Source organism: Corythoichthys intestinalis, chromosome 7 (assembly GCF_030265065.1).
Source record: "Corythoichthys intestinalis isolate RoL2023-P3 chromosome 7, ASM3026506v1, whole genome shotgun sequence".
NCBI classification, from domain to species: Eukaryota; Metazoa; Chordata; class Actinopteri; order Syngnathiformes; family Syngnathidae; genus Corythoichthys; species Corythoichthys intestinalis.
In genome coordinates this window covers 49448780-49475763 of record NC_080401.1, presented here as the reverse complement: position 1 = coordinate 49475763, position 26984 = coordinate 49448780, and the positions used below count along the sequence as shown (strand labels likewise).

At 38.7% G+C, this 26984-nt stretch overlaps 2 protein-coding genes across 2 annotated transcripts in view; both read right to left on the bottom strand.

Annotated features, from left to right (window-relative positions):
- The window catches only part of tnni3k (TNNI3 interacting kinase), a 96748-nt gene extending 84177 nt beyond the window's left edge, over positions 1-12571 (bottom strand). Inside the window, exons 1-10 of the mRNA XM_057841367.1 lie at positions 11531-12571; positions 9391-9499; positions 9230-9315; positions 5164-5261; positions 4987-5097; positions 4823-4921; positions 4615-4753; positions 3373-3517; positions 3199-3303; positions 3032-3126 (exon numbers count right to left, since the gene is read on the bottom strand). Coding sequence (XP_057697350.1) covers positions 3032-3126; positions 3199-3303; positions 3373-3517; positions 4615-4753; positions 4823-4921; positions 4987-5097; positions 5164-5261; positions 9230-9315; positions 9391-9499; positions 11531-11570 — 1027 coding nt within the window. The 5' untranslated portion in view covers positions 11571-12571. The remainder of the gene's footprint in view (positions 1-3031; positions 3127-3198; positions 3304-3372; positions 3518-4614; positions 4754-4822; positions 4922-4986; positions 5098-5163; positions 5262-9229; positions 9316-9390; positions 9500-11530) is intronic.
- Positions 12572-12587: 16 nt separating this feature from the next.
- On the bottom strand, positions 12588-26898 carry fpgt (fucose-1-phosphate guanylyltransferase). Its single transcript, XM_057841368.1, has 4 exons — positions 26719-26898; positions 26292-26459; positions 26020-26112; positions 12588-17659 (listed from the first exon to the last, which is right to left on the bottom strand). Exons 1-4 carry the CDS (start codon positions 26810-26812, stop codon positions 16260-16262), a joined length of 1755 nt encoding a protein of 584 aa, XP_057697351.1. The 5' UTR covers positions 26813-26898; the 3' UTR covers positions 12588-16259.
- Between the last annotated feature and the right edge of the window lie 86 nt (positions 26899-26984).

Genomic DNA, 26984 nt, shown 5'->3' with positions numbered 1-26984 from the left:
CGCGGCCGAGTCTGGCATTTCGCATCTAGTCTTAAATGCATGCGATATCTATGAGACGCCTCGGACACTACCTGCTACGAAACTAGCATCATGTGGGTGTATTTTTTAGCAACGTCGGTGTAGTTTGTAGCGGCTGTCGGCTGCGGTAAGTTTTTTTTTTATTGTTTTTTTTTTGTTATTGCTTCCTCCTCTACGCACGTGATGTCAGCGCGTTGTCCCGAATTAAAAGTAGTCCGGGCAAAACGTGATGCTTAGAGCTGGCAAAATTAAAACGATTCCTCGAGGTGAATAAAATTACTCGGACCAGTTTTTAAACTCGAGTTACTCGAGTTGCTCGAGTATTCGTTTCAGCTCCACTTTGCTGTATTGCAGATTTTTACTGAATTGTTTTTGAACATAGGTTTTACATTCACTGCGTTGATAAGCATATTCCCCACTTAAATATGAATGTTCACTCCCAGTGATCAATATTTATTAGACCACACGGGAGGAGGGCTCTATCTCTCATTCGCATTGTTGTTCTTCTTAGTGAGGACACTATCTAAAATGGCTACTCCTCTGTTATTCAAGGACAGATCAGAATGAAATTTGGTAGAGATATTAAAAGGATATATATTCATCAATCCCATTTTTTTTTTTTTTGTCTCAGGACTGCGGATTTTTTGTTTCCTGTAGGTTACGAGTTAGCTGGTAGAGGTCTCTGGGCTGATGAGACATCTAAGGAGCGTAGGGTGGTCGCAGTTTAATTTTGAACTTTTTTTTTAATTTATTATTATTATTAATTATTTAACATTTTGATGTTATTTATAGGATTTGTAAATAAAGTTTAAAAAAACGTCACTTGACATTGACAAATATATTTGTCACTTAGAATCCAAACAACCATCAATTATTATTTAAATATTTTTTTTAATAAATATAATTGTTGTTGTTCTTTCACTGTTGTGTATCTATTAATTCTAGATGTTAATTATTATTAATGATGGGGCGAAATGGGCCGAGGTTCCGAAGCTTGTGTCGAGTAATGGGAGGGGCGTTTCCCATTACGCTTGTATCGAGGCGCGCGTCATTTCGGCAGAACCCGGAAATGATGACGTGTAAAGCTTCGGCGGCCGGCAGAATCACGTAAACACTTCGGGAGTGGTCGGGAGTTGGCGCGCATTGCAAACATAGCACAGACTACGGTATAAATTGGTTGCAAAACGCAATGGCGATCGCCTGTTATCTCACATTTTGTGGATTTCGGGCTCCTATAGTTGTTACACCTGTGCGCAACAGTGCAACTTGTGCAATCTTTTTTCAAGCCTTGTCCGTTGTTTTTTTTTGTTCATGTCGCATTTTCCCAGATATGTTAGATTATAAATAATCGATCCAAACAAAAAAAAAAATTGAAAAATAACATTTAAAAGGGTAACTATATGAAACAGAAAATCTCAACCACTCCTTGTTGTCTGCAATTTCTGCATTGCGACCCTTGTTATATCACCATGTTTCAGCCATAAAAAAAAAAAAAAAATCCAGCTGTGGCCATTCACAGCTGTGTCTTGACACTCGGTGATACTGTACGTGCTGCATGGAGTTTTGGGATCGAAACAAGGCAAGTACGCGATAATATCTCGTTAAAATCGTGGCGTATTTAATTCTGCTCTCGCGTGCTCTCGCCTCCAGTTCGGGTTTTGCTGTTTAAAAGAAAAGTTTTTTTTTAAATACATACTGTTCAAAATTTTTGGTGCCCCAGAAAATACAGATTTTAAGCTTTCCAATGATGTATCACACATGCATAAAGGACAATTTTGAAATTTGGCCAAATTGGGGGTCTCAGAGCGGAACTTCAAGTCACCTTAGTGTTTTCCGCCATATATACTGTATATATTAGGGTTGTTCCGATCATGTTTTTTTTTGCTCCCGATCCGATCGTTTTAGTTTGAGTATCTGCCGATCACGATATTTCCCGATCCGATTGCTTTTTTTTTGCTCCCAATTCAATTCCAATCATTCCCGATAATTTTTCCCGATCATATACATTTTGGCAATGCATTAAGAAAAAAATGAATAAAACTCGGACGAATATATACAGTGGGGAGAACAAGTATTTGATACACTGCCAATGGGTTTTCCCATTGGGGAGAACAAGTATTTGATACACTGCCACTGTACATTCAACATACAGTACATACATAAGTACTGTATTTGTTTATTATGACAATAACTCCTCAAGATGGCATTTACATTATTAACATTCTTTCTGTGAGAGGGATCCACGGATGGAAAGACTTGTAATTCTTAAAGGATAAATGTGACTTTGTATATTGTGACTAAATATTGCCATCTAGTGTATTTGTTGAGCTTTCAGTAAATGATACTGTAGACATTTAACTGTTCTGCCCAAATGCATGATGGGAAGTGCAACCATGACTGTGCGTAGTGGCACCAATTGATATATCTTCTCTGCGTTGGGAATTAACATAAGGTGTTAAGAAAAAGATCAAGTACTACCTTTCTTCCCCACATTGCTTCCCACGATATTTCTAATTGTTGAGAGAGGGATTGTAAGGCTTTAGCCATTTAAAAAAAGGCTCCAAAGACTGCCAAAGTTTACTCTACTCATTTTACGCTGCCTTTTAGCTCTATATATAGGAAAAGGGCGCCATTATAGATTGAACGCGACAATGCGTGAGTGGGTCGTGCAGCGCATGCGTTAATTGCGTTGAATATTTTAACGTGATTAATTTTTTAAAAATTGATTACCGCCGTTTACGCGATAAATTTGATAGCCCTACTTTAAGCCAAAACTAAAGACTCTGGATGAGTGCAAGACATTTTGTCTGTAACATTAAATACAATTAGAAAACAATTTAATCAAAATATATATATATATATATATATTAAAAAAAGGCATGTCCGATATTTTTTTGCTGATTCCAATACTTTGAAAATGACGTGATCGGACCCGATCGATGCCGATCGATCGGGGCATCTTTAGTATATATACTGTGTGTTTGAATATTTTCAAATGTTAGGAAAAAGTCACCTGTGTGCCCATCTCTTCCCTGGTGGTTGATGCTCATTGCATTCTGGCTCAGCAAAAACTTAACCATCTCCAGGTCTTTGCCATAGGTGCATGCGCTGAAAATTTTTAAGAAGGTAGATCATTACAACGGTGGTCACGATTGAAGAAAATATGGTAAAACCTCATACCTGTGCAGCGAAGTCTCGCTAAAAATATTCTCCTTGATGAGACTTTCTGTACCAGACAGCTGGATAATCTCCTTCACCACATCATATTTGCCATTATAGCAAGCTCTGGGTAGGAAGAGGACACATCAGCTGGCTCGACACACGAAATACAGTGACAGTGTCCGGTTGCATTACAAGTGTAACGGCGTGTCTCCGTAGATGTTGGCGGCGTGCGCTTGTGCGTCAAAGTTGCCCTGAAGAAGGAAACGAACGACCTCATGGTGGCCAAAACGGGCGCAGAAGTGGAGGGGCACGTGGTCCTCGTTGTCTTGAGCATTCACTGGAAAGAGTTGCAACCACAAAAGAAAAATGTATTTAAAAAAAAACTTCCAGAGTAAAAAAAAAAAAAAAAAAAAAAAAAAAACTGAAAAACTTGTATTAATTTTTTACGCAGGTAAAAAAACACAGTGAACAATAAAGCAAAATACTGTAAAATAGCAACGGTAAAATACAGTAAACTCATAAATGTTCTTTTCCCAAATTTAGTGTATAAATTAGGGCTGTCAAACGATTAAAATTTTTAATCGAGTTAATTACAGCTTAAAAAATAATTAATCGTAATTAATCGCAATTAATCGCCATTCAAACCATCTATACAATATGCCATATTTTTCTGTAAATTATTGTTGGAATGGAAAGATAAGACACAAGATGGATATATACATTCAACATACGATACATAAGGACTGTATTTGTTTGTTATAACAAGATGGCATTAACATTATTAACATTCTGTTAACCCGATCCATGGATAGAAAGACTTGTAGTTCTTAAAAGATAAATGTCAGTACAAGTTATGGAAATAAATTAAAACCCCTCTTAATGTTTTCGTTTTAATAAAATTTGTAAAATTGTCAATCAAAAAATAAACTAGTAGCCCGCCATTGTTGAAGTCAATAATTACTTACACAGTGCTCATGGGTGCTGAAGCCTATAAAATCATTCGCACCCAAACGCCAGCAGAGGTCGGCAAAACTCCATAAAACACAATTAAAATGTGGGCATTTCACTGCACTGTCATTTAAATCTGTCTGAGTGGGGCATGTGCGTTAATTGCGTCAAATATTTTAACGTGATTAATTTAAAAAATTAATTACCGCCCGTTAACAGGATAATTTTGACAGCCGTAGTATAAATCCATGGGCAAACCTCAATTTTTACACAGCTAACCATGTTAATAATATGGTCTAATGGTCCACTTTTATATGAAATGTATTCAGTAAATATTAATTAGCATTGCAGAAATTGTGTTTGAATGGAGGGGCTCGCAATAAAATTTCCACTTGTGCCACCAAACACACACACAGAACAATCGTTTTGAGGGGCTCACGAATAATTATCCACTTGCACTATCACTATTATTAGGGGGGACGTTACCATTTGCTTTTCCTCCTTCCCCGACCAAAAGTGCAATGATATCGAGGAATCCCTTGGCTGCGGCCAGATGCAGTGGCCTGTCACCCACTTCTCCGCTGGCGTTCACGTCCGCACCAAACTTCAGCAGCAGTTTGGTGAGCTGGTAGCAAATGATACAAAAGAAAATTGAATCAATGTGGGACGTCAGGGGCTCAGGGATGGAATTTACCTGCTCATTGCCATTATAGGCGGCGATATGCAATGGAGTAAAAAACACAGCATCCTGAACATTGACAGAAGCCCCATGTTGGAGGAGAATATCAGTCGCCTGCACACAAACAACCACGGCATCTAATTCAGTGTCAACGACTCCTCCCGACTTGATACTCTTACCTCCATGTGTCCAGCCAACGTGGCGACATGGAGCGCTGTGAGGGCCCCGTAGCCAAGCTGCTGCACGTCCGATCCCCCGTGGAGGAGCGCGGTAACCAGCTCACCGTTATCCTAACAGCAAAAGAGAAGCAACTTGTTTGTGGTTGTCCATCATGAGAAATAAGGACACAAGTTTACCTTATACGCAGCCAAGTGAAGTGCAGTGAATCCATTCCTGGTTAATCTGGAAGGCCGAAGACCTTTGACCATTAAAGAACTGATATGTCCTTTATTACCTAAAAGTACATGAACATTGTATACAGAGTGTCCAAAATGTCTCTGTGGACCTTGAAGAATTATTAATTTTGTAAATATTTGTGATAAAAAAAGGATCTGTTAAAGTATTAGACAGCTAGTTTTAAGTGTAACAATTGTTAATGAACCCTTCAGAGGCATTCGTTTAAGCCTTTCATAAATCAAGTTATAACTTTTGTTAATCCGAAAGGAAAAAAATTAATAGGAATTGACCTGATGTAAATAGAAAGTGACCCCAAATGCCCTAAAATCAACAAGTGTCCCGATATCAACAGGAAGTGACCCACAGCATTTACAGACCAGAAATAATCATAATAATTAGGGCTGTCAAACGATTAAAATTTTTAATCGAGTTAATTACAGCTTAAAAATTAATTAATCGTAATTAATCGCAATTCAAACCATCTATAAAATATGCCATATTTTTCTGTATATTATTGTTGGTATGGAAAGATAAGACACAAGATGGATATATACATCCAACATACAGTATATAAGTACTGTATTTGTTTATTATAACAATAAATCAACAAGATGGCATTAACATTATTAACATTCTGTTAAAGCGATCCATGGATAGAAAGACTTGTAGTTCTTAAAAGATAAATGTTAGTACAAGTTATAGAAATGTTATATTAAAACCCCTCTTAATGTTTTCGTTTTATTAAAATTTGTAAAATTTTCAATCCAAAAATAAACTAGTAGCTCGCCATTGTTGATGTCAATAATTACACCATGCTCGCTCATGGTACTAACCCATAAAATCAGTTGGACCCAAGCGCCAGCAGAGGGCGCCAAACACCAAAAAACAAGTAACAAGCGGGCATTACACTGTACTGTCATTTTAATCTGTTTGAGCAGGGCATGTGCGTTAATTGCATCAAATATTTTAACGTGATTAATTTAAAAAATTAATTACCACCCGTTAACGCGATAATTTTGACAGCCCTAATAATAATAATACATTTTATTTGAAGGCGCCTTTATGGCACTCAAGGTCGCCGTAAAATAATTTAAAACATTTCAACATATCAAAAGTATATAACGTATAAGGAAATTTCAAATACTAAAAGAGATATAGGGGCAGTTAAAAAGACCAGAACTAAGTGATAATTGTGGATAGGCAGGTGAGTTTTGAGGTTTTTTTTGAAAAAGGGGGAGGGAATCAGTGTTCCTGAGGTCGGGTGGGAGTGAATTCCAAAGCCGGGGAGCCCATGGTGCTAAGGCGAGCGGGGGGGACAGACAGTTGTATGGAGGAGGAGGATCTAAGGGCACAGGAGGGAGTAGTAACATGAATGAGATCAGACAGGTATGGAGGGGCGAGGTTATGGATGGCCTTGAATGTGTGGAGGAGAACTTTGAACTGTATTCGAACGTGGACCGGGAGCCAGTGAAGCTGTTGGAGGACTGGAGTGATGTGGTGGAAGGACGGGGTACAGGTTATGATGCAGGCAGCTGAATTCTGGACCAGTTGGAGTTTATGGAGAGTTTTATGTGGGAGGCCGAAGAGGAGGCAGTTGCAGTAGTCCAGGTGGGAAGTGACAAGGCTGTGAAGCAGAATTGCAGCAGAATGTGGGGTGAGGGAAGGGCGGAGGCGATTAATGGAGCTTAGGTGAAAGTGGGCAATCCGGGTAATGTAACTGATGTGTGACTGAAAGAAAAGTGTGTTGTCAAGGATTACTCCTAGGCTCTTGACTCGGGGGGAGGGTGAAACAGTGGACTTGTCAGTGGTAAAGGATATGTTATGGTTTTTTGAGATGGTGAATTTAGAGCCAACAAGGAGCACCTCAGTTTTATTACTGTTAAGTTTTAGGAAATTGTGGGTAAACCAGATTTTTATTTCAGTGATACAGTCTGGCATCTTCTAGTTTTTAATCACTATTTATTAACATTTCAAAAGAATAATTAAACTGATAAATGATTAAAATGTTAATAAAAACAAAATTAACAAAATAAAAATGACTAAAAACAAAAATACACTCTGGTTATGGCTCCCAATAACACTCTGAAGTTGACTTTCATATTTCACTCATTGGCTGCCATCGACAATCATACACGTCCAATTCATTGAAACTGTGGGAGGACTAGTTGTGAAGGCTCATCTTTCAGTGCCATTGACAGTGATAGGCGTCCAATCCATTTTGACTGGTAGGGTTAGCTGCTATAATTTGAGCTGCTAGCCTTTCCCACTTAAAATAGATTGGACATCTACTGCCGTCATTGGCAACCAATGAGTTAAATAAATGAATGCCTTATAAAGGGTTCAATACTATGATTTTTTTTTTTTTTTTTTTAAATCTACTTTTTATAGTAATATGGTGGCAATAACAGAGCTTGTTTTTATTCAGTTTAATTTTATTAAATGTGTTTTTAATTGACACTTTATTGATTTATAAAATTATTTCTTTAAAAGAGTAACACGTAAAAGTAGTGTCCTTTGCTAAGGATAGTGGGAATGTGGGAATCTAAAAAATATATAATAAAACTATATAAAAATACAGATTGCTCCTTTTATTACAAATACTTAGAAAGTTTTTTTTTTTTTTTTTTTACAGTGAATGTAAACATGTAACATTGATATAATTATTATTGGAATAAATAATAAAACATGTTGAAATAAATAAGTAAAAATTTAAATAAACTAATGTTGAAATAAATATATGTAAACTCATTTCCAGTCGAAGGTTAGGTAAATAAAAAATGACACACAAGCTAAGATGGATAGTTTCAATCTTAAGAATTAAAAAAGAAAACTGACATAGTTTGGTTGCACAAGTGTGCACACCTGCTAAAGTGCCATTGTGGCAAATGCTGGACTTTCAATGAGAGGAGGCTGAAATTGTGTCAGCCTGTGAGTGCTTTGTGACAGTAGAGGGGCTCAGCGGCACCCGCTGCTCAGTGGGGAAAGAAACTAGAGTGCCAGACCTTAAGTCTCAACACAAAAGCAGCTACAATTTTTTTTTTAATGTTTTAAAAAAGACACCAGAAATAGAAGATTAATTTTTCACAAGTCGTTTTTAACAAAACAACTGTCTCTGGGATGATTATGAAAGTCTCTCATTCAACTCAGAACAATGGATTGATTCCTCCCGTGAACGTTAATACGACAAAATCAACGATTCGCCCAATTCGCTGTCAATCCAGAAGCCATTCAGCCTCAGACAGGTCATCCAATCATCATGCAGAGAAGCAGAGCGTCCAGGCCAGCAAAGCCCCGCCCATTGCCAATAGACCCCCAGAAACCCAACCTTTTGTCAATGACTCTTCTTGTTTCCCTATAGTGGAATAATGCACTCTCAACTTTGGAGAAGCCACAGCATCCGCATTTTTTAAAAGAATGTAAAGTTGGGCGAATAAATGAAAAGCAAGCCGCATCGCAACAAGTGATACGAAGCTAATTCTGAACAAAAGTTGAGCGTGTTATAGCGCATAGTTAGTCAATGACATGTACACACAAACAGTACTGTATACATTTGATCGCTTAATTTTTGACATTTTGAGGAAAGCTGAGCTTCCCTTGAAGTCCAAGAGCAGGGGTCTCCAAACCGGTCCTCGAGGGCCGCTGTGGGTCCTGGTTTTTTGTTCATACTGATCAAGCACAGACCTTTTAACCAATGTGGTTTCTACTAAAACAAGCAGCACCTGACTGCAATCAACTGATTACACTTACAAAACACCAGATTGGTGAAAAGGTGTGGTCTTTTTTTGTTGGAGTGAAATCCTGCACCGACTGCGGCCCTATGTGGAATAGTTTGGAGAGCACTGTCCAAGAGCAATCTCCTCACATACAGTTTAGAACCAAAAAATAGGTGAATCTGCAAAAAGGCTTCCCAAATGGTTGACTGTCAAAAACAAAAGGTTGTCTTCTGATAAGTCTGTAATCTGTCCTTCCACTCCAACATGGCGTAATGTTGGCAAGTTATTAATAGAATGTGGTGGCCACACATACCTTCGCACACACAGCAGAGATGCAGCAAGGACAGGCCTCTCTCTGTCCGGTAGTTCAAGTTCACCTTCTGAAACGCTTCGTCGGAGCTGAGTCACAGGAAAAAAAAAAAATTCAACATCACCCAGTTTTGCGGTGAGACAGAAAAACAGGCAAAAGTTTACCTGAACGCAAGTTTGAGGTCCACGAGCTCGCTATCTTTGAGTTGGAGGTCATCTTCCAGCTTCTCCAAGATTACAGAGTACGACTCGCTCACTTTCTTTTTCCACTCATCTTCAGCATGAAAATGATGTTATTCTTTTAGTCATTGTACGTGCAGGTTTTTGTGTAATATAAAAAAAGTAGGCCACGAACAGTCATTTCAAACAAGACCTCTAATGGCCACAAAAAATGTCAGGAAAAGTCTACCTGAACAGAACTTTACGGTTCAAATTAATAAATTAGAGGGAATCTGAACACTAACTAGTTCCCAATTGTAACAAGGTGTGCACACCATTGAATCACTTTTGTTATTACAGTCACGTAATTCTATAGTTCACATTTACTCATTGGCTGAAAGGCTGGCATCGAACAATCGCTACCAACTCTCACAGTTCAAATGTTTTGGACGACTATCGCCATCAATGACAGTGAATGAGTTAATGGTTTTAAAAAAATTGAAATTATTAATCTCAGACTCATTTTTGACATAAATATACGCTGCTTGGGTTTAAATTTGGGTTTCTAACCCATTTTTTCTGTATCAAAATTCTGACACTGAATTTTTTTCAGCATCAAAAAAATTCTGTCCTTACTTTCATGTTTGGTCGGGGCATCGCTCCGACGTGGGGAATGTTGTTTTCTCCGTTTTTGTGTGAAGTACAGTTGCGGTTTCTTCCTTAGTTTGGTTGTGGTAATTGCTCCATTGAGGTGAGTATTGTATTTGGTGTTCTTGTGTGAAAATTAAAATTATTAAAAAAAAATAAAAATTAAAAAAAAAATCACAAAAGTTCAGCTTAAAAAAAATCTGTTGTGAAAATTCAGTCGTTTAAAAAAAAAAAAAAAGTGGCAAAAATTCATAGTGTATGTGGAACTTTTTTATTGACTGCATATAATTAAACAATGTAAGGTAAATTTAAAAAAAAGGTTTTATTATAACTACTGTATGTATATACATTTGTTTTAAATAACCTATTTATTAGGAGTAGATATCGATTAAAAAATCTTTTTTTGTAGTTGATTAATCTAGATTAGGGGAGCAGTAATCGATTATTTTAGTTGATTAATCTATCAACTAGTTAGCTCGAGTAATCGGATTAGGAACATTAAATGCTTTGCAACATAAATTTTAGGAAATGTAAAACAATGTATTGCTAAGAATCCACTTTCAAAAGAGCATTAAATGGGAATACAAAAAAAATTCTCAAGTGTTTCTTCAAACTATGCAGAATTGCACTTTCATTTAAAAATGAAATACTTGAGCTTAGCCTGAAATGGTATAAAAAATAAATAAATAAATGAGGATCTAAGTACAAAGAACAATTTGTCTAACTTGCATAGCTAAAGTCTGCTAGCTTAAATGCAATAAAATGTTAATGCTCGTAACAAATCGTTCACATTCCTGCAAAAAAATGGCTAAATACACTTATAAACTAAATTACGAATGAATAAAAAAAACAACAACATTAGCTCAAACAAAAACTTACCTCATGTTGGTCTTAACAGGGAGCAGCTGGAGTCAGCCATGTTAAATGAGTTGTCATGTGCACTGTTGCCACTAGAGGGCAGTGTATCCACCCAAATCAATAGAACTAAATGCAAACACTTTCAAAACAAACCATTTCAACGCCACTCTAAACGAATACACGAATCAGCAAAATTTGATTCAAAGCTTTTTTCTAATCGAATTACTCGAGTTAAATCAATTAATCGCTGCAGCACTAATCTAGATTAATTGCATTTTAGTCATAGTAATATTTGTCCCAAAAATGTAAAAAAAAATTCAACTGAAAGGATTTTAGTGAATGGGTAATTTCACTTGTGTACTCTGAAAAAATACTAATAATTATTTTCAATTCAAAACAACAGAACTAAATAAAATGTATTAAATTGATTGTTATCATAATATCAAGGGAACACATATTCACACCTATGGGCAATTAACAGCTCTTTATTAACCTAAGAAGAGTGTTTGGAATGCAGGAGGACCCTATAGTACTCAGAAGAAAAAAACACAAAAGCAGAGGACGACATGCAAACTCCACATTAAAGTGTATCAAATCAATCACATTAAAAAAAATGTCCCTCCCAACGGCTGTGTATTACCTGTACAGGTCTGTGATGGTCTGGATTTGTAGTTCCCCATTGATAAGCTCCTGCGTGCTGTATGTTGCTGGCGAACCGGCAGTCGGTCATACAATCGTTCCCTCCGCCACAATTGCACACATCCAGATAAAGAGGGGATCACGGCGGCAGGCTAAAAATAATAGTGGCGAACAAACTCTGACAACTGATCTCCCTTCATCGCCGTGACACGTGAGTGTGTTTGACAGGTTTGAGGACATGAGGAAATTTGAGCGCTGCCAGACCTCCTAGTCAAAATGGATTAGACGTCTATTGCCGTCAATGGCAGAGAATGAGTTCATAATATTGTCTCTATTTGAATGAGACAGTTTATATCATTTATCATTAGGAGTGGGACCTCTTGGTTCCTCACGATACGATACGATTTGCGATTCAAAGCTCACGATAACGATCTCACGATATGACGATACAACGATTATCAATACATTGGTCATGAAATCATTCTAGGATATTCTACAAACAACTAATTAACAGAAAAACAAGCTTCTCGTGTGAATTGGAATTAGTTTATCACTAGTAGACGTCCAAGGAGGTGGTTCAAATGGATTGGACGTCTATGGCTGTCAGTGGCAGTTAATGCCAGGCAATTTGGTAATTTTGGGCCATTTAAGGTCTCACTGGAACAGCACCAAACAAAAGTTCCAGTGTCATCACCTTGTCCAATGCAGATTCTTGACTCTTGACACCTTGTCCAATGCAGATTCTCGACTTTTGACAAGGTGATGATGCTGGAACTTTGGTTTGGTGCCGTTCCAGTGAGATTTACAAAGATGATTGCCTGAAGAAGACATCAAAATTCTCTCAGTCCTTGATGATATGGGGCTGCATGTTAGGCAAAGGCACTGTGGTTAAACCTTCAATAAATGCACAAGTTTACATTGAAATTTTAGACAGCTTTCTTATCCCTTCAATTGAAAATATGTTTGTCATTTTCCAAGATGACAATGCATCATGTCACAGAGCTAAAACTGTTGAAGCATTCCTTGAAGAAAGACTCATTCAGTCAATGTCATGGCCTGCAAATAGCCCAGATGTCAACCCTATTGATAACCTGTAGTGGAAATTGGCAAGGATGATCTGGCACCTGCAATCAAAGAGAGTTGGCACCAAATTGATGAAGAATACTCATTAAGTCCATACCTCAAAGACTGCAAGCTGTCATAAAAGCCAGAGGTGGTGCTACTAAATACTAGAGATGTGTTTTGATTGTTATTTCTTTGTTTCTCATGATTCCATATTTTTTTTCTCAGAATTGAGTGATTCCATAAATATTTCCCTGCACTTGCTCTATAAATTTAACATTTACTGACCACCACAATGTTTTTTATTCATTACTTTTAGTGTTTCTGAATGCTCAAGAGTTGAACTTTTGAACTAATTCATTTTTTTCCCAAGCTTTCTATCAGAGTTTGTTCTACATGATAAAATGTCTGAGTGAGTGCTCGTCCGAGACTGGTGATTGCATACTTTTTGCTAGGGGTTGTTATTATGGTGGAAGATTTTGATAACAACTTGTTGGTTCCTCTTTTTTTTTTTTTTTTTTTTTTTTAAAACATTGACACCTTTTTAAAACGATATCTCGATTCTTTGCAGGAGCATATCGATAACCTTTTGGGATACAAAGTATCACGATATATCACCATTTCGATATTTTGTCACACCCCTATTTATCATATTGTAGCCAGGTTTAGTATGACAAAACAGCAAACAATCGCCACCAAAAATTATAGAAAAAAATTCTGACTCTCAAAATCTTTTCACTATACAGTAAGTCGCACCAGCTCAAATTATGCACAACGAATAGGAAGAAAACCAAACATGTCACACCAGGATACTGTATAAGTTGCATTTTTGGGGGGCAATTTTATTTTATCAGTGACCAAGAACATTATAGTAATTACAATAAAATGGAGAACAACAGGCTAAAAAGGTGTCCGTTAACACAACATTAAAAGTTATTCAGATGACAATAGCCAAAAAAACATTAAGTCGCACCTAAGATTTAGACGCAAGCTTAGCCAAACTCTGAAAAACCATGTGATATAAAGTCCGCAAAATGTGGTACTTGTGTTCTGCACTTCAACCTCTGAAAATGTCACGTTTGCTCCTATAATTTTCATTTCATCAACATTTTTGACTGTTCGGGGCCTTATAATTCTATTTCACCTTTTGCATACAATGAATCATTTAAAAGTTTTCAAAAAAGCATTAAAGAAACCTGGTGGAAGGCAATTTTGGACTATAAGCCGCTACTTTTTCCCTCCCCTTTGAACCCTGCAATTTACAGTCCAAAGCAGCTTCCATTTTGATTTTTACAGGCTAATGAGGTGCATGTCTTCTATCATGTCTTTCATTGTGAATATCCATGTGGCTTATAGTTGGTGCGGCTTATACAGGGTGACACACCCCGCCAAAAAGGAAAGCCCCAAATTTTTATAGGTGTTGCTATTTCTTAATTTCGTTATAAAAATAGAATTCGGTTAAAACTAGTTTATTTTTAATGTCCAATATTCATTTACATGCAATATTCTATGTGCAATACTACTTACGTGCAATATCAACGTACAACAATCAATGCCTGCACTGTCAACTGCTGCTACTTCACTTCTATTTACACATACAGTGGGGAAAATAAGTATTTAGTCAGTTGTCCTACTTGAAAAGATTCGAGAGGCCTGTAATTGTCAACATGGGTAAACCTCAACCATGAGAGACAGAATATGGAAAAAAACAGAAAATCACAATATTTGATTTTTAAAGATTTCAAAATTAGAATGGAAAATAAGTATTTGGTCACCTACAAACAAGCAAGATTTCTGGCTGTCAAAGTGGTCTAACTTCTTCTAACGAGGCTCCACTCGTTACCTGTATTAATGGCACCTGTTTTAACTCATTATCGGTATAAAAGACAACTGTCCACAATCTCAGTCAGTCACACTCCAAACTCCACTATGGCCAAGACCAAAGAGCTGTCGAAGGACACCAGAGACAAAATTGTAGACCTGCACCAGGCTGGGAAGACTGAATCTGCAATAGGTAAAACGCTTGGTGTAAAGAAATCAACTTTGGGAGCAATTATTAGAAAATGGAAGACATACAAGACCACTGATAATCTCCCTCGATCTGGGGCTCCATGCAAGATCTCACCCCGTGGCGTCAAAATGATAACAAGAACGGTGAGCACAAAACCCAGAACCACACGGGGGGACCTAGTGAATGACCTACAGAGAGCTGGGACCACAGTAACAAAGGCTACTATTAGTAACACAATGTGCCGCCAGGGACTCAAATCCCGCACTACCAGACATGTCCCACTGCTGAAGAAAGTACACGTCCAGGCCCGTCTGCGCTTCGCTGGAGAGCATTTGGATGATCCAGAAGCGGACTGGGAGAATGTGTTATGGTCAGATGAAACCAAAATAGAACTTTTTGGTAGAAACACAGGTTTTCGTGTTTGGAGGAGAAAGAATATTGAATTGCATCCGAAGAATACCATACCCACTGTGAAGCATGGAGGTGGAAACATCATGCTTTGGGCCGTTTTTCTGCAAAGGGACCAGGAGGACTGATCTGTGTAAAGGAAAGAATGAATGGGGCCATGTATCGAGAGATTTTGAGTGAAAATCTCCTTCCATCAGCAAGGGCATTGAAGATGTGACGTGGCTGGGTCTTTCACCATGACAATAATCCCAAACACACAGCCAGGGCAACAAAGGAGTGGCTTCGTAAGAAGCATTTCAAGGTCCTGGAGTGGCCTAGCCAGTCTCCAGATTTCAACCCCATGGAAAATCTGTGGAGGGAGTTGAAAGTCCGTATTGCCCAACGACAGACCCAAAACATCACTGCTCTAGAGGAGATCTGCATGGAGGAATGGGCCAAAATACCAGCAAAAGTGTGTGAAAAGCTTGTGAAGAGATACAGAAAACGTTTGGCCTCCGTTATTGCCAACAAAGGGTACATTACAAAGTATTGAGATGAACTTTTGGTATTGACCAAATACTTATTTTCCACCATGATTTGCAAATAAATTCTTTAAAAATCAAACAATGTGATTTTCTGTTTTTTTTTCCACATTCTGTCTCTCATGGTTGAGGTTTACCCATGTTGACAATAACTGGCCCCTCTAATATTTTCAAGTGGGAGAACTTGCACAATTAGTGGTTGATTACATAGTTATTTGCCCCACTTTATTCTATGTGCAATACTATTTACGTGCAATATTAACGTGCAATATTCCAATGCCTTCACTGTCAACTGCTACTTCACTTCGATTATTTGCGCTGCCTGAACATAGGACTACCTCATACACATTTTATATTTATCTTAAATTTTACATTTTTATACTTGCAAGTCACTTTTGAGATTTTTACTTGTCCTGCACTGTAAAGGGAGAAGCTTCACAATTTCATTGTACAACTGTATAATGACAATAAAGGGCTATTCTATTGCATTCTATTCTATTCTAATATGATGTTCTGAATAAAATAAAGTAGTTATATCTCACTACAGTCTTTTTTTATTCCCCCATTGTGTATATGGAAAAATAGTTTTGTTTTAAAATTTGGTGTGTGTGGTTTATGGTATGAAAATAACAAGTATATATATTCATCATGACCCTGCCTATTGTTCATTTAGCTGGGATGGACTCCAAGCAAACTAGGTGTCCGTCCCTTTAAGATTGCTAACTGCTTCAGGATCTCTGTATGATGTCGTGATAAAGTCCCTTCTGGAAGTTCAACATCTCCTGCAGGTTCTTACACTGTAAGGCTTCATGCATAGATATTAGCTTTATGTCTTTTAGTAAAGTGAAATCACATCGATCCAGGAGGGCTTGAAGCATCTTGAGCGACAGGGAGAACGAACCTTTTTGGTCCTCGCAAACGGGAAACAAACAAGCAGTCCACAAACTACAACTGGACATATCACCTGAGAACCGAAAACCATGGTTGTCCATTCCCCAGAGGGACGCACAGGTTTCTAGAGTCACCCCAAAAATAGTCAACGTTTTCAAAGAGACGGTACTGTCCACACACTGTTTCAAATTGTCGTTAATTCCAAAGGCGATGGTTACAAAATTGTTTTTTTCCTGTTGGGCCACACACAAAGTATGCATGAAGACTCCATCCGGCACTGAAGTACCAGCACTGACCCAGCAGTTGCTGACCACTGCACTCCTGCCTATGGACACCCCATTCCCTAGTTTTGAGTACTCCACCACAGATCCATCTCCCACACAACAACTCGGTTTCAGTACGCTATGCATGACGCAGGACGGCGAATCTGCCTTTTCTTTAGGGTCCACGCTAAACGCGGATGACAAGAGACCTAGCTCGCTCCTCAGGGCGTCATCCTTGGTGAGGTGTAATAGGTATTCCGTGGTGGTTCCGATGTGGTAAAACTTGGAGTTGTTCAGAAGTATCACGTTCAGCGGCGTTCCACGGAGAAGACGGAAAATCTTCTGGCGGATTTCTACCAGACTAACGTCCTCTTTGATGACATTTGCAGTATTGTGGGTGTATTCAATTGAAGCTTTCGGACCTAATGCTTGGAGAAAATCACCGTACGCGTCAATCTCGCACTCCAACGGTCCGACCTCTTTGCGCACTTCAAGTAGACGTTGCAATGTACCAAAGTCCACATAGTAGGTACTGTCCGTGTAAACAAACTCGTTATCAGACAGAGGGGAACAACAGCTTCTCCTTGGACAAACGGCACCCGTTTCTCGCATTTTATCAACGCTCGGTTTGTGGAGAAAGCGCGAACAGGTTCTGTTCTCCATTTCCGACCAGTCGGTGTCCTCGCAAGGCTCCAAAACAAACACGCCGTGGGTGGTGCCGATGGACAGCGGTGAAGGGTGGGCTAAAGCCGTGAAGCCGGGCTTGTGGAACGTGACATTCTCATCCACGGCGATACTGTAGAGTTCAATGTCGTCCGCGCATGTCACCAGCACACCGGGCTTCATGTGAGCAGGGAAATCTACATACGTAGCTAGTTTGAGCTCCAGCATCTGGTAGAGAGGTTCACCCAGTGGCATGGCGGTGAAAATCTTACCCAGTGCGCTGGCACTGGGCAGGCGCTGACTCGACCCACCTGTAGGGATGTTTAAAAATCAGAAACTGTTAATTTTACTATTTAAATAAATCATTCCTTTTCTAGTTCTTGCACCCCCACAACTCTGATTCGACCTCACACACTCATCTTGGCAGTCAAACGTGCTGTCTAATGAGCGACTGATGACGAGCTAGAGCAAGTGTTGTGCGTATAGAACATGGGATAGGTAAAGTGGTCCTCAAGGGCCGCAGTGGGTCCTGGTCTTTGTTACAACTAATACAGCACGGGCAGATTAACCATTCCGAAAAAGGTGTCCTCTTGATGGGTTGCAACGAAAGCCCCCACCCTCTGCGACCCTTTGTGGAATAGTTTGCCCACCCCTGATATAGAAGGTTAGGAATCCCTTACTGCCTGAGAACTTAAAAGAGCGTGCTACGAGGCGGAGCTGAAATACATGTGGGCCAGGGATCCCCAACTGCAGGGCCGCGGACCGGTACCGGTCCGTGGCGCATTTGCTACCGGGCCGCATAGAAATAATAATTTGATAACGACCGCATTCTGGCTGAATTAACCCTGTGCCCCTGCTTAACACACCAATATCCCTGTCTACTCTAGGTATAATACTACGGGATAGATTAGAATGCCGTCATAGAAATCCATTGATTGGACTGCTAGCAGTATATCTTGTTTGTGTATATAATATATCTATGTGCGCTTGTCCTCGATAAAAACCTATTGCTAGGCCGCAGACGCTACACATTTGTTCCTGGAAAAAATTAGCACCCACACGAGCGAAGATGACTGGAAAACAGACGTCTTTGGAGATAGTTTTACGGCGAAAAGGGCACCTGATGAGCCTACAACCTCGAAGACCCACGAACTTCGATGGAGTGGATTCGTGACCCGTTTGTGAATAAACCGAGTGATTCGAGCATGTCTGTGAAACAGGAAGATCAACTTGAAGAGATCGCAAATGACGGCGACCTTATTAAACGTACATTTGAGAAAACAACTCTACCGAGGTTCTGGATTAAAGTCATTCTGGAATATCCTGAGATCGCTACAAGAGCACTGAAAACCTTGCTACAATTTCCAACATCGTATCTTTGTGAAGCGGACTTTTTAATTAATGTTTAACGACATGGCGAAGTCGTTAATGGTGAGAGCGGTGTGCAGTTGATGTGTGCAGCTTACATGGCAGGATGTATCTGAAGAGAACTTTTCTACTACAGTTTGTAGTGTTTACTTTGGAATCGCTGCATTTTCGCATTTTGCGGCTATGTTTAAAGTAGAGCTGAAACGAGTACTCGAGCAACTCGAGTAACTCGAGTTTAAAGTGATCCTCTAGTTTTAAGACAAGTAATTCTTAAAAGATACATCTTAGTATGAGTTATAATAATTTGACATTAAATCCCTCTTAATGTTTTCGTTTTAATAAAATTTGTAAAATTATTTTAACTGATTGTTCGCCATGGTTGTTGACGTCGCAGTGCTGTGACGTCACAAATCCCGCTGCCGGACTTCTCTCGACTTCAGCGTGTCATTCATTAGCAACATCTCGTCAGTTCGTCCCTTCCAATTTGAACCAGAGCGGAAAAGTGAAGAGCAGGACAGCACTGTCGGTCGTTCACAAGACGAGCAGCAAAGGCGAAATGCAGAGCAAGAAATACCTGATGAGGCAAGAGTTGGGCTAAACTTCTGGTGTACTTGCGGCAAGTGCATCTCGATGACAACGGAGCGAGAGAGCGTATGTTGTCGAGAACTCAGGTTTTTGTCAGCAGATCTTCAAGGTGAGTTATTGCGTCATCAAACTCATTCCAATATAATTGTGTAGATTGTTAGCATCCAGAGCTGTCGTATGCTTACATAGAGTACAGGCCAAAACACATTGGCATTCGTGCCTTTTTATTTTCTTGACCATTGACATTATAAACTCTCACTGAAGGCAATAAAACTATGAATGTGTGGCGAGCTAGGGAAGGATGCGGAGTATCAAACCACGGAGCTAATCCGCGTTGTTTTATTGACATTTAGGCTGCAAGAAATAGCAATGTCTGTCTGGCATGCGACCCGCGGAAGGTAACAGTTATTTCCAGCTGTTCCATTCACAAAGTACCCCCCCCAACCACACAACGTGCCAACATAATTTCCGCCGGTGAATTCTGTTATAACTTGCTACAAATGCACACGTGTGTATTGTGTACTTAGAAAAAAGGTGAAATAACTAAAAACGTGTGATATTCTAGTATCTTCAAAGTAGCCACCCTTTTCTCTGATTACTGTTTGGCACTCTTGCCATTCTCGCGATGAGCTTTCAGAGGGAGTCCCCAAAAATGGATTTTGACTTCACATGTATGCCATTCCGGCGATGAGAATTTATTGCTTTATCAATGGGGTTGGGACATTTGTGTTGCATTGAATGAATTGCATTGGACTGCTTTGTGCTTTGATCAGTTTGAGTGGCAGCATCACTCATATTAGCTGAATACTGAACACACACTGCCTGATGAACTGACAGTAGAGGTGAATTATTAGCTTCCTCTGTGACTAGCGGTACGCCCGAAGGTTCGCCTCCCGCTGTAGCGACAGGAGCGGCTTGGGTGCTTAAGAGGGCGGCCAGAGTGTCTCGTCCGTCTCGCTTCATTGCGCGCATTTCACTCGATATCCGAGCAGGCTGAGGCTTCTTGTGCGGGAAAATAGTTGCAACAGCATTTGGTTTTAGTCTGCGCTTATATCTAGCCGCTCCGATGAGATCTTTCATTAGTTGTCATCTACTAAAATCCTCAAACGCGGTAGGAGAAAAATGGCGAAAACAAAGCCTTGATTGTTTGGGAAGATTTGCTTGTCTACAGGCATTTTCCCAAACCTTTCTCCTCTTCTTGTCAACAGGAAATTTGTGGAGACTCGCATCACTCTCCTTGTTTCCATTTGACTCGAAATTGCATCCATAAGCAGCACATCGTGGCATTTTACTTCGCGAGTTAAGCCAGTAATACACAGTTGTTGTACACACGGCTACACGATTGGAAAAATATCATCTACGTCATCACTCCGCGCCCGCAGAACATGGCGCCAACTATCGGTCAAAATATGCACTAAATATTATAAAATATTTCCATTGATTTAACATTTTATGTGTTTCTAACGACATATTTTAATACAAGAGAACAATTGTGATTTATTAGAGCCTACATGTCTTTAAAATCGAGGATCACTTTAAAAACTGATCCGAGTAATTTTATTCACCTCGAGTAATCGTTTATTTTGACAGCTCTAAGCATCACGTTTTGTTCGGACTACTTTTAATGCGGGACAACTCGCTGTCACGTGCGGAGAGGAAGAAGGGGAAAAAAAAGAACTTACTGCAGCCGACAGCCGCCACAAACAACGCCGACGTTGCTAAATACTAGCCCGCACGATGCTACGTTGGTACAGGTAGCGTCTGATGCGTCTCATAGAGATCACATGTATGCTGAACTAGATGCGAGATGACAGACTCGGCCGAGTCTGGGCAGCGTTAGTAAACAGCCGCCATATTAAAGCAGTAGAGCGCTAAGCGCTAATAAAGAGCGCTAAGCGCTAATAAATAAGATTAACGTTACTGTCGCTACTAGCTCACGTAACGTTAGCCCTGCGGAGTGCTAGGTTTCAATTAATTATGACCACTGTCGATGTGTGGCTAACGTGTCTTACATACAGGCTTTAACATAACATAGCATTGTGGAGTGATGAGGGTGTAAAATAAAAACTTAATCATGCTAACTATCAATTTTAGCTCAGTAGTGATTGCTGGATAAAACACCAAGTAGCACTGGTCCCTAATGTGCTCCAATACAGCCTGTATCATTCATTTATTTTGAACACTGCAAAAACTCAAAATCCTATCAGGACTTACAGTTTAGACTAACTTAAAACTTAACTAGAACTTAAAAATGGCTTGACACAAAGAGAAATCAACTGAAACACGTGGGAAAAAATCCTAACTTTTAAGTGAAGTGTAACGGCATTTTTAGGTAAGATATATATATATATATATATATATATATATATATATATTAGGGCTGTCAAAATTAACGCGTTAACGTGCGGTAATTAATTTTTTAAATTAATCACGTTAAAATATTTGACGCAATTAACGCACATGTCCCGCTCAGACAGTATTCTGCCTTTTCGTAAGCTTTACAGCAAGGCGTTTTGTGCTGTCTAACAGCGAACTCTTGTGGTCGCTTTGCGACATGGCTTATTGATTTCTTGCCAGTTCAATATGGCTGCACGACGTCTCTGTTGTGCTTACATGATCCTTGGACAAGATTTGTCCGTAAGTATGGTTGTTGTAAAGAATGTACATATTATGTTAGTAAGCGAAATGGTATATTTTTTGTATGAGACGCTTTTTGTTTATGTTTAGTTAACCTGTATAGCGTGCTAAGCTAACGTTGTTGGTAATGCAATGCTTGTGTACTTTTTTTTGGGTTGTTTTAAGACGGTCTAAAGAGGACAATGGTTTGAGGCCATTTTATTAATAAATCAGATGAAAAAGGAAGAAGTCTGATTATTAAGGCGTCGTTCACTAGCTGTCTAGCTTTGGAAAAAGTAGACGCTTCGGAGTGAGGACAGCATAGACAGATTTAAATGACAGTAGAGTGAAATGCCTACTACAGTCCTTATGTACCGTATGTTGAATGTATATATCCATCTAGTGTCTTATCTTTCTCGATTAAAAATTTTAATCGTTTGACAGCCCTAATATATATATATATATATATATATATATATTTTTTTTTTTTTTTTTTTTAAATAAGATCTAAAAGTTTTTTTGAGTGAAAGCAGTGAATTCGTCTTTTTTTTTTTTTTAATTCTAGTTACATCTGAGATGCAATTGTTGGCTGTTTTCAACAATATACATCGAAAATAAAGACATTGATTGACTGAAAATGGTTCAAGATTAGATGAAATGTCTTGTTTTCTCATGTATATTTATAATTGCTGTTCACCTAAAAATATATTTGTTTTATCCGATTACTCGATTAATCGATAGAATTTTCAGTCGATTACTCGATTACTAAAATATTCGATAGCTGCAGCCCTAGTTTAAAGTTACGTGCATGCGCAGAACCGCATCGTTGCAATTTTTTATGGGTAGCAAAATTTGTCAGAAAACCGGTCCATGAAAAAAAAAGACCCAAATAATACCGGTCCGTGGTGCAAAAAAGGTTGGGCATGTGGGCTACTGGCTCAGTAGCAGAGGTGGGTAGAAACAGTTTACATGTACTTCGTTACATTTACTTGAGTAACTTTGTAAGAAAAATGTACTTCTTAGAGTAGTTTTACTAAGCCATACTTTTTACTTTTACTTGAGTAGATTTGTGAAGAAAAAACACCACTCTTACTCCCCTACTTTGGGCTACAAAAGAGTCGTTACATTTTTCCTCTTTATTCTACATATTAGATTATCGTTAGATATCGTTTTTTTTTTGTTTTTTTTTTGCCAGCGATGCCAAGAGGTGCTCTACCAATCTCACCAATGAGATGTCGCAACAATAATCACATGACTCCATTACACCAATCTGACGCAAGTTTGCCATTATATGATTACGCCAGCCTGTTCAGTCACGTGGCATCTTTAAAGCACCGTAAAAAATAAAGTGTTTGACATGGACTCGAAAGCGCAGATTTAAACATCTCTTCCAGTTTTTATTTGGCACCGATTGACCACGGAAAACCGGAGATATGAACCTTTTAATTTCATAATAGTATCTGAAGGAACTGTTCATTATTCAAACTCTGAACTATTTTCTCCACTAGAAGGCACTCATGCTCTTTGGAAGAATAATATTTCATTTCTGTCTTTTTTTTCCTCTCTCGCCGGAATTCAATGATTTTTTTTTTTTTTTTACTTCTTTGGCTTAATGTGGTTATGTAATGGGTTATTGTTCAATATCATTATAACAACAGTTCATATATTCTTGACAGTGTCACGTCATAATTATGTTTGTCTAACGACAGTCTTATGGCACCACTGTCAAATAAAGTGTTACCAAATACCATCCCTAGCAATAAATGAAACTGAAACAGTAACTGAAGAAATAATTTGCAGAGAACAGGAATTTTGATTGTTATTTACATCTGTAGTGCTGCAATGCATGCTAGGAGGCATGTTGGACAACAACAGTGTTGACAACAGGTGGCAGCAGAGGTTGTATCTCCCAAGGAAGCAGTGATGGCCAAATGAAGCTTCTTGAAGCAATGAAGCTTTACAGCCAATTGGTTCAAAGCTTCAGGTGGTTCATTTGGTCTTATGACAGTCGCATGATGCCGCTGTCAAATAAAGTGTTACCGGTTAATGTCTTTTGGTGTAAATATCCCATAATACAGCGAGGACAGCTGTGGCTTTTAGTCCAGTGCGGCTTATCTATGAACAAGTGTCGTTTTGGTGTCAAATTGTGTGGCAGCTTATAGTCAGGAGCGCCTGATAGTGCAAAAATTACGGTAAGTTTGTGCTAAGAGAAAAAAATACCAATGATTAAAAATAAATAAGCAGTTACTCACAATGTTACTCATTACTTGAGTATTCTTTTCACTGGATACTTTTTTACTTGTACTTGAGCACATTTTTTTTGAATGAATACTTTTTCTTTTACTCGAGTAATATTATTTTGAAGTGACGCTACCCTTATTTGAGGAAAATTTTTGGCTACTATACCCACCTCTGCTCAGTAGTTAGAACGCTCAACTGCCACAGTTACAGTGCAGGTTCAATTCATGGTTGCAGAGGGTAGAATTGACACAGTGATGTCAGCATAAGTTTGATTGTACATGTGTTCTTTTTACAACTATTTGCTGTAAAACAAGTTAAAATGTAGTTCTATTTAGTTTGTTGCTAATTTGACAATACATTTTTTGGGGTTTTACTGTATTTTTAATGGTACAGTTGTAGCAAATACAGTTGCCAGTATTTTACCGTAAAGTTTTTTTTTTTAATTTTTTTTTTTAAATAAGGTAGGCCTTTACTGAAAAAAAACAAAACAAAAAAACTGTCATTGATTGTACATAAAGTTGAGATTCGATTTCTATCTCAATTTCAGACTCACAGTTTGTTTGTGACATGGAATGACTCACACTTTTGGGGGTACACCACCAGGTTGAGAATCCCGTGATATAGAGCGAAATTATCTATCCATCAGAGGTTGCGCTAGACTTTTTCGTTGTCTGTCATTTTGACTGACAGGGTCATAAAAATCCGGTCATAATCTATTTTTACCCGTCACTTAAATTTTTTAAAATGACTATATCTTGATGCAGTCACTATATGTATATACGCAATAATACTTTATAATATAAAGTAACTAACATTAGTGCAGTCATGGATTCAAGTAAGCAGGCCAGTACTGTGTTTCCATATATATTTTTATTATATTATGTATATACAGGATATATATATTTTTTTTTCCCCCAAGTGGGACCTTCCATGATCCTAATACATTTAATAATAATAAAATATTATGTAATTCCATTTTATATATATATATTTAAATGTATTATTATTATTAAATAAAAATACACGTTGATACGACGCACATAAAGGCAACTTCCAATTTTTTAAAAAATCGTTAGAAAGTTGTATGGACTTACAATCCGCTAGCTTGTTGTTTCCTGTTGTCTTCCGAAATACACCTGGGTGACGGCGCGTCAAGTGTTCGTTCATAGCCGACGTGCTACCGTGGTATGCGAACTCAGCTTAGCAAAAAGAGTACACTCAGTGGTAGCACCCTCCATATTTTCCTTGAAATAATTTAAGGCTCTGGCTAGTCTGGTCCGCTTTTTTGGCTTTATGCCGCTTTCGCCGTGTTACGAATTCTGCCCTTCTTGGTAATTGGCGGCGTTTTCAACTGCTCGCCGCAGTGAGGAGTGAACCGGCGATTCACTTGATTCGTTGTCAACCTCCACTGCATCAGTCCCTCTTTTTTCACCTCTTTTATCAACACCATCGTCGTTTTGGGGCTTTTTGAAGAAACTTCGGACACTCAGTTGCCTTGACATTTTTCCGAGTAAAGCCAACGACGTCATGCATCAAAAGAGACAATAGCTAATTAATATGCTCACTCGCCACCCTGTGGTCTGGGGTGTGAATTGCAACCTGTCAAAATGACAGATGGACTTCAGTTTTTTCCGTCACCGTTGTAAAAAACCGGTCAACGACGGAAATTATTCGGTTAACGCGACCCCTGCTATCCATACACGTAACCAAAACGTAACAAAACATGCAGTCAGTGTGGAAAATAAATGTAAATGGATTTGAGGCGCAAAACTCTGAAACCAGAATGTGTTACGGTGCACATCTGCCATGTCAAACGTGATTTTCTGTTTTGAATAATGATTAATAGAGAAGTATTTCCGACCTGCATGAATCAGGATGAGTTTCATCTGGGAAAGCGTTTTGCCATAGAGGTCACTGAGATGCTGGAGAGCACACAGGGTAGAACCGCCATTACCTACAAAATACAAAGACATTTTATCTTTCATTTTTCAAGGAAAAACAAAGAAAACTAGAAAGACAAAAACAGTCTTTTTAGAATTCCACCCAGCCAAATTTGCTTAAAAACGCAGTTGGTTTTTATTCTTTTTTTTTTTATGTCCAATAAAGACAGTCAAATTTATTGACCACACTCACCTATTTTACATCCTGCAGGATCCGAGAAGACTTTGTAGTCAATTCCAAGCGGGAGTTCTTTCCTATCCATTTTTTCTCTTATTTGAAGCTCGTAAGCATCTTTCTGCCTCTCGTCAGCAGCAGTCACCACAACCACATCCCAAAAAGAACCACACGCAACTTCCCGACCTTCAGGTAGACCAAAAGGCACCATTTTATTATTCTAAATAAGTAGTTTTCCAAAACTAAAAATGAATGGAAATGCATTGAAATGACCAAAATGAAAGGTAAACTGAGTAATATCGGCAATTATTAGAGTACACACAATAACACATTTGTCCTTACAGCAATTAAAAAGCTTAAATGAATATATTAAAAGAATTATGAAAGTTGCAGGAATTAATAGGAGGAAGTAACACCTGCGACGTTAGGGAATGGAAAAATTTACCGCGTAAACTGTTGAATTTTCGAAGTTTTTCTTTGGTTGCTATTTTCAACTTCTGGACGCAGTCCTGGTTCGCCTTGTTAGCACACAAGTCCATGTCTTCTGCGTAAAAAATATCTCGAAATGAAGTTTGTTTTCAGCAAATATGCCGTGGCTCCAGGTTGGTGAACACTTCCGGTTTCACGTCTGTATTTTGGTCACGTGACTATGTGAACTTCTGTAGTATATAACTAGATGTTTGTTGCAGGCTTAGAGCCAAAGGGAAGGAG

Excerpts from the sequence above, each read along its gene's own strand:
- fpgt (XM_057841368.1), bottom strand. The coding sequence starts at position 26,812 with ATGGACTTGTGTGCTAACAAGGCGAACCAGGACTGCGTCCAGAAGTTG. Across the intron at positions 26,460-26,718 it reads AAAATTCAACAGTTTACGCG|GTCGGGAAGTTGCGTGTGGT; the intron begins GTAAATTTTTCC and ends GTCTACCTGAAG. Across the intron at positions 17,660-26,019 it reads ACTCATCCTGATTCATGCAG|GTGGGTCGAGTCAGCGCCTG; the intron begins GTCGGAAATACT and ends ACATCCCTACAG.